The sequence below is a fragment of the Sander lucioperca genome, chromosome 2 (assembly GCF_008315115.2).
Source record: "Sander lucioperca isolate FBNREF2018 chromosome 2, SLUC_FBN_1.2, whole genome shotgun sequence".
Taxonomy (NCBI): domain Eukaryota; kingdom Metazoa; phylum Chordata; class Actinopteri; order Perciformes; family Percidae; genus Sander; species Sander lucioperca.
Window position 1 is genome coordinate 14926025 of NC_050174.1, and position 7045 is coordinate 14933069.

At 46.8% G+C, this 7045-nt stretch overlaps 1 protein-coding gene across 4 annotated transcripts in view; it reads right to left on the reverse strand.

Annotated features, from left to right (window-relative positions):
- The window catches only part of setbp1 (SET binding protein 1), a 52840-nt gene that overhangs the window by 26011 nt on the left and 19784 nt on the right, over positions 1-7045 (reverse strand). For 2 of the 4 annotated variants that reach the window (XM_035993794.1, XM_031309269.2), the window contains exons 3-7: positions 4808-5229; positions 3178-3975; positions 2056-3147; positions 1722-1929; positions 536-1601 (exon numbers count right to left, since the gene is read on the reverse strand). In XM_035993794.1, coding sequence (XP_035849687.1) covers positions 536-1601; positions 1722-1929; positions 2056-3147; positions 3178-3975; positions 4808-5229 — 3586 coding nt within the window. Of the gene's footprint in view, positions 1-535; positions 1602-1721; positions 1930-2055; positions 3976-4807; positions 5230-7045 lie in introns of all 4 variants that reach the window. The other 2 variants (XM_031309265.2, XM_035993786.1) reach the window with 1 other exon arrangement.

Sequence of the window (7045 nt, forward strand, 5' to 3'; positions counted from 1 at the left end):
CCAAGCTATGTCAACATCATAAAATGAAAGCCACATTTTTTCAGGTTCAGCTTTCAATTGTTTTTATCTCATGTGCATGCAGGAGAAGTCACTGTCAGCTGTATTCATTCCTGTTCCTACTTTTCTCTAACAGATAGGACTCTCACTGTTTTATGATCTGCCCTCCTTAGCCTCGCAATTGAAACTGTAATGAGGTCCATTGCTGTGTAAAGCTACTGTTAATGTCAGCCGAACACTCCCTGCTGAGGCTTTATATCAGAAGCTTTCCGCAGGTGATCCATGGATGGCTTTTATTGTGAGGTAGCTACAGGAAGTCTAGCATAAGTGAACTGGTTGCAGTTGCAGTTTGGGAAAACCTCAAACCTCCAACACATCTTCAAAGTAAGAAATACATTTTACTGTGCTGCCTCCGTCAAAAGCAAAAGCATCCCTGCTGTCATGGTTTCTGATCATGGCAAAAGGGCAATGCACTCCCCTGTAAATACAGAGTGTGGTTTAAAAATGAACAGGTAATCCTAATGTAAGTGGTTCCTACCAGTGAGGGAGGAACTGGAGCAGTTGTTCATCTGTCCTGGCTCCTGCCTGGCAGTTTGGAATGACATTAAGCCCTGATCTCCAAACACAGTGAGCCTCGTCTTCCTGCTCCTCCCTCCACAGTCGTCCTCCCGTGACCCCAAAAACAGGTCAGAAGCTGATTCCGACCGCTGCGATTGGCTACTGTAGCTGCTCATGAAGCTGTTTATTGGCTGTCGAGTCTGACGGGAGTGGAACTGGCTGTCAGCAAGCGAGTGTGTGGACAGCTGGTCCGACTCAAACATCCCTAAGCTGGATCCCAGGCTTGAGCCTCTACCACTGCCCCTCTGCTTCTCCAGATGTTTTGAAGAGCCCTGACTGGCCATGTCCCTCCTGTCACTCAGCATGCTGAGACGTGCATTGGTCTTTGCGCCGCTGAAGAGCCCACCCAATTCCTGCCGGTCTCGCAGTGAAAGGAGGGGTTCATCCTTGTGCTTATGTTTGTGCTTGTGCTTCCTCTTATGGAGACGAACCCCTGCAAGACCACCTGCACTGCCACCACCCAGGGATCCCAGGCCCTCTCCTCTTACAGAGGGCCCCTGAAGTGGGCCACTGCCGCCGCGAAGCTTGGCCCCTGGCTGGAGCTTTGAGTGTCCACTGGAGTGGAAAGCCTTGGGAGGGGGTACAGCAGGCCTCATGAAGGGAGATGGAGGTGCAGGTCCTAGTGAGTGGTGGGGCAGATAAAATGGGGGAGCAGGGGGAAAGTAGCCCAAACTCAGAGGAGGTGCGTAAGGCATCGCATACGGTGCTGCATAGTAATTTCCCCCTGCCAGCGGATAACCATATCCTTGAACAAAAGGCAGCTTCGATGTGATTGGCTCGCTGGGTTTGGCTGGACGGCCGCGTCTCCTCTTAGCCTTCAGATCGGCGCTCCTGCGGAGGTACGAGCTGGAGTCACAGGGGTAAGAGTCGTAGGTAACAGGATAGTAATGATGAAAGTTGAGGCGGAAAATGGAGGGATATGGTTGCTGGGGGTAGCAGGTGTATCGTCTGTGAGACACTCGTAGCTGCTGGAGCTTTAACACAACCTACAGGGAGGTTTAAAAGAGGAAACATTTAGAAAAATACACCATATACAATGCACTTGCGCATTACAGTGCTTGGTCAAAGATTACACTCATAATTTACAGTATTATAATGTTTCTAACCTCCTCCAGTTCAGAAAGAAAGTGAAGATGATCCCGGCTCTGTAGGCACTTCCTCTTCCGTCGATGATGTTTTTGCTTCTTTTCCTGCTGTGACAGGAAGTTGTCAACAGCAGTTACTTGCCGTTCACAGCGTGCTCTGCTGCCCCTGTTGGATGCTTCCAGGGCTGCTGCCTCCGCAGCCTCAAACCCACACAGATCAAATGAATACCTGTATGAACACAACATGCAACATAAAATCACATTAAAACCACTACATTTATATCAGTCTAAAATATAAAGCAACAAAAGCCTTTAAGGTTCAAGAAATGTAAATAAGTGAAACAGTGTACTGTACCTGCGTCGGGAGGCGGGGCCCTTCTCAGTTTGATCTGAGGTGCTGTTGTTGTCTGTCCCAATCCCACTGTCACTTGGAATAGTCTCCTCACTGTGGGACTCGCTGATGGGGGACAGGGTCACTTCCTTCACTGATGCCCCCTCTGACAGGTGGGAAGGGGAATTAGCCAGAAGGCGTGGAGGAGACAGTTTCCATCCCCCAGAGAGGAAGCTCCTGCCTGTGGGCTTGGAGGGCAGGGCTGAGATGGGCTGCAAACTGGGCATAGTGGCATCAGAGTGGCTGTTTCTTATGGATGGAGCGCTGGAGCTGGGAGACAAGGTGGCAGAAGGCACTACAGGGCTCTCATAGAGACTGGATGTGGAGACAGACATGAGGGGCTTGTCCCTAGTGGTTTTGGGAGGGTTTAAGCCTTGGGTTTCTGCTCTGGGTTTCCGCCCTCTCTTCTTACCAATGTAGATGGTTCCTCTCTTGCTGACATTTATCTGTTTTCCCAGCCGAGCCTCAATGGTGGACGCCATGGCACTCATAGCTGAGGAAACAGGGGCTGAAGATGACTTCAGAGCCAGAGCGCCGTTCTGACTGGAACCTGAAAGGATCTCATTCAGGATGCTCTGCATTTTCCCAAGCTTGATCTTATTCACTGGCCTGGAAGGGCCCCTGCCACGCTTTAGTTTCAGATTATTAGAATTGGCGGTGGTGGTCGTGGAGGCCATTTGCACTAATGTGTTTAGTGTGTGTGTCTTCCTCCTACGGTTTAGCCCTGCAGCGGTATCCTGTGCCAGTGGGCTTGGAGGTGAGGTGGAGGTACCCTCGTGGATGGTCTCCACTGTAAGGAGTGGCTGTTTTTTGGGGCGTCCTCGTTTCCTCTTAATGGGTGTGTGAACGGTCAGGCTGTCAGTGTTGGTGTAGAGGGGGCTGGAGGGGGTGATGGGGAAGGCAGAGGGTGGGTCAGCTAAGGTCGAGGGGCTACCCCGGTTGTCTCTCTGGGGTGACGTGAGGCTGGCATGGCTTTTAGCTTTCAGGTAGGACCATCTGTCCTTGGCCTTGGTTGGTCTGGAACTGGCTGTGGAGCTGGTGCTGTGGCTGGGGCTGGGACTCAGGGCCACCCTGGGTCTGGGGCTGAGACTGGGGCTAATGTTAGCCCTGGGTTTAGGGCTCGGGCTAGGACTGATGCTGCCCCTGGGCCTGGGGTTTGGGCTAGGGAGTCTGGGGTTTGTGTTAAGATTGGCTTTGTTGATGTGATTGTGAGTAGGCTCTCTGTGTTTAAGGGCGTCTGTGCTGATCTTAGGACGACCCACTGGGTTCTTTTTCATTCTATTTGCACTCAAAACTGACATTAAGTCAGACCCGCTTATAACTATCTCTCCTCTTTCTGCCCGGTCTCCTTTTTCTCTTTTATCGCCTTTATCTGCTCTCTCTGCTTTTTCTATCCTCTCTCTACTGACATCAGCGTGACTTGTGAGTCGAGATTCATTTTTGTGAGTCTCCATCTTATGTGCTACTTTGGGTTCTGGGGGCCCAGGCTGGAGCTTCTCTGTAGTGTCAGAGTCCTGCCGTTGCTGTATTTCCTCATCTACACAAAATGACTCATCAAAAGAAGGCCTCCTCCGCCTCTTTCTTCCTTTCCCTTCCTCTGTCAGCATGGGCATCCCTCCGTCTTCTTCATCATTTCTCCTCCCAGCAATCGCTCGCTCTCTTTCCTCTTTTCTCCTTTCCTCTCTCTCTTCATGAAACCGCTGAGCTGTCTCCTCTTGCCTGTACTCTGAATTAGTTGGGCTTTCCGATCCTTTCTCTGGCTGTCTTCCCCAAGGTGTATCAGTACTGTGGGGATTACAGAGCATTCTCTGGGAGTCCTTCCTGCCGTACTTCCTCTTGATGTTCCCAAAGAGCTGTTCACTGACCTCTTGCAAACCCCTCCCCCTGGAGAGATGTGTACAGAGACAAAATTGTGGAATGGAGAGAAAGACCATTTTGTATTTCACCAACAATATACAGCCAGTACTGTACCAGTATTTACCAGTATTAACCAGAATATTTACTATTTTTGCTTGTGACCACACATAGAATCAAGCTCTGATTAATTTATTGTCTAATTGTGTTAAGATATCCTGCAATGTATTGCTATGTGTTATCTAATTTCAATCATAAGTTTAAATTAAATGAGATTACATTTTCACTTCATCTTACTTTAAAGCTATAGTGCGTAGTTTTTGTCGCCCCCATGAGGAATTCAAAGTAATGACAACAAAACTGCCTTCCATAACTGCGCACTGCACCCCCCCCCCTTGCAGTTGCTAGTAGACAAGGAGGACAAGGAGGATTAAAAAAACATGATGGACTCTTAATAATAAAGGTAATTATCTTCACTCAAGTTTTTGCACGGCAAAGTCACCGAACGACACAATCTTCTGAACATAGCCATACTGAGAAATAGGGAGAGTTGTGTGGAGCTGATAGTCTTAAATAGCTTTGTAGTAACTCATTTGGCAATGGCTTGAATGTAACGGACGTTTATTAATATCAAAAAGTTACGCACTAAAGCTTTAAATATTTATTAATGTTGCAAATGATACTGTCAAATTCAAATAATGAATCACTGTCCAAAAACATATATAATATTGCTGAACAAAATATCACAATACAGCATTGTATTGACTTCCATCCGCAGTGCATTGGGTAGAGTATTTTTGTTCTAATGATCATGTTTGGCTCATGATAACATCCACCACACAAGAAAATAAATGAACCATACCTGCTGAGAGAGGTTAGGTTGAGAATACTGGCATCTGTAACCACTGGCAACTGCAGGTCTGGAGTCAGGGATCTCTGAGGTGAGGGGCTTTGTGTCGCTGTTCGTGAGAAAGGTTGGGCTGGATCAAGCAAAGAGCTCCTACTGGCTCCTGCCAGTTCTCTCGCTGGCTCAGAATCTGCACGATTGGCCGGGGATGCAGAAGGTGCTGCAGGCGTGATCCAGTCCGGATTGATTTGGTGCTGATGTGCATGAGGGTGCTGGAATTGTTGCATGAGGATGTGCTGTGTTTGCTGTGTGTGTGAGAGTGTGTGTGCAGGAGGGAGGGAGCTGCGAAGCTGGTGTTTGGGCAGAGTGTGATCTCCCAGTAGTTGCAGCAGGCCTCCCTCTCTCTGCTCAGGCATTCTGAACTGGCGCTCGTATGTCTGGGGACGACAGAAAAGAGAAACAAAGATTGGTTACTACATACAAACTGCAATCACAAGATAGCTTTACATAGCTGCTGGGATATACAAATGATACAATAATGATAATGTGATCATAAAACTACGACTACTCTATTTCCTGTCTTCATAACATCAGCCTGTTAGAGAGATAATACACAGCATCCACTTCTGCATTCAGTTTATTTTTGTCAGAACATATCAAATCAGTGATTTGTTGTGCTCTGATATGACACTTTTGTCTTTTCACGACAAGACTGAAGTTTTTAAAACATCTTGTGTGCATGAGCAAACAGTGTGCAACAAAACAAAAGGGTTGTTTACAGAGCAATTCAATTCCTGTGGCAAGGATGTTGCATGCTGTGAGAGCGGAGGGGGGATGGAGTTGGGGGTGTCTGTCTGCACACAGTATAAAACACAGTAGTCTCGCTCCTGACTGCCCTAGACACAGAATCATTTACTATATATTATCTTCATTTTGTTGACAACTCTCATGTACTGTTTACAACTGTAACTTACACTGTCATACTGACCAACCCCTGAATTGCTTATGCAATATATGTCCTGAAACTATGGCACAGTTTATCTACATTTATCCAGTGAAGGGAAACAATTGAAGTGACCCTTCACTCAGTACCCAGTTTACATTTGTCCGTGTATGATTTTGTCTAACTGAAAATGTAAAAGCTTGATATACTGTATTAGACAACATAACCCTACTTAATGTATCACTGCTGAATAATCAGCGTACTTCTGGAAGATGAGAAATAGAGCAGCGGATGGCCTTTGTGGTTTAGCCTGTTATTAACAGACTCAGTATGACGCAACAAGACAGTTCTGTGGCGCTGCAGGGAGATGTAACCTAACCACAGGCCTGCCTCTCAGCATATAGACACATGCATGCAAGCGCGCACACACACACACACACACACACACACACACACACACACACACACACACACACACACACACACACACTCACACATGCATACAGTAGATGTACACAGTTACAAAATCCTGGCTTCAAACATAGTAGCACAAAATGCTAATGTATTAACACAGTCAGGCAACCAATTTTAGCCTAGATGGATCGGCACCTTGCCATTGATTAGTTCTTGCTCTTTGCAGATACACACACAGTAATGAAACATATAATGTTCGTAGTTCAGTGCAAATATTTGCAAAGAGAACAAGCACTTCATCTCTTCTATCTTTTACCTGGCAAATAATGTCCTGTTCTGCCTTCATTTCCTCAGCCACTTTAAATCTCCTCTATCCTTTCTCTATCACTATCCAACCTTTTTCTTCCTCTTTCTGCTGTCCCATCAGCAGTCAGGCAGTTGACACTCATTTTGAACTTCCACACTGGCTGCAGAAGCTGTTTATCAGCTAGATGCAAGCTGCATATACTCATGGTGCAAAAAACACACATGAACGCTGATGAAAAAATACACTGCACACACACTAGCAAACACTGAGCAGCGTAAATGATTAACAATAACAGAAAATGCACGTGCTTATATGCACACTCTCATTTATCCCCTGAACACACTGCTATGGTGTCCTTTCAGTTGTGAGATGTATGTGTGTGTGTGTGTGTGTATACGTGTGAATGTGTGTGTGTGCAAGGTGACACTAGAGAGGAGACGCTGTGAGTCCACAGAGGGATAAGATGACAGACACCTGATACACACATGCTTTCTCATTTAACCTGTCCTAGAATACCTGCTGTTTCAGGTTAAAGGAGGGCACAGAAAAAGAGACAGACATGGAGATGGAGGTGGTTAGAGTGACACAC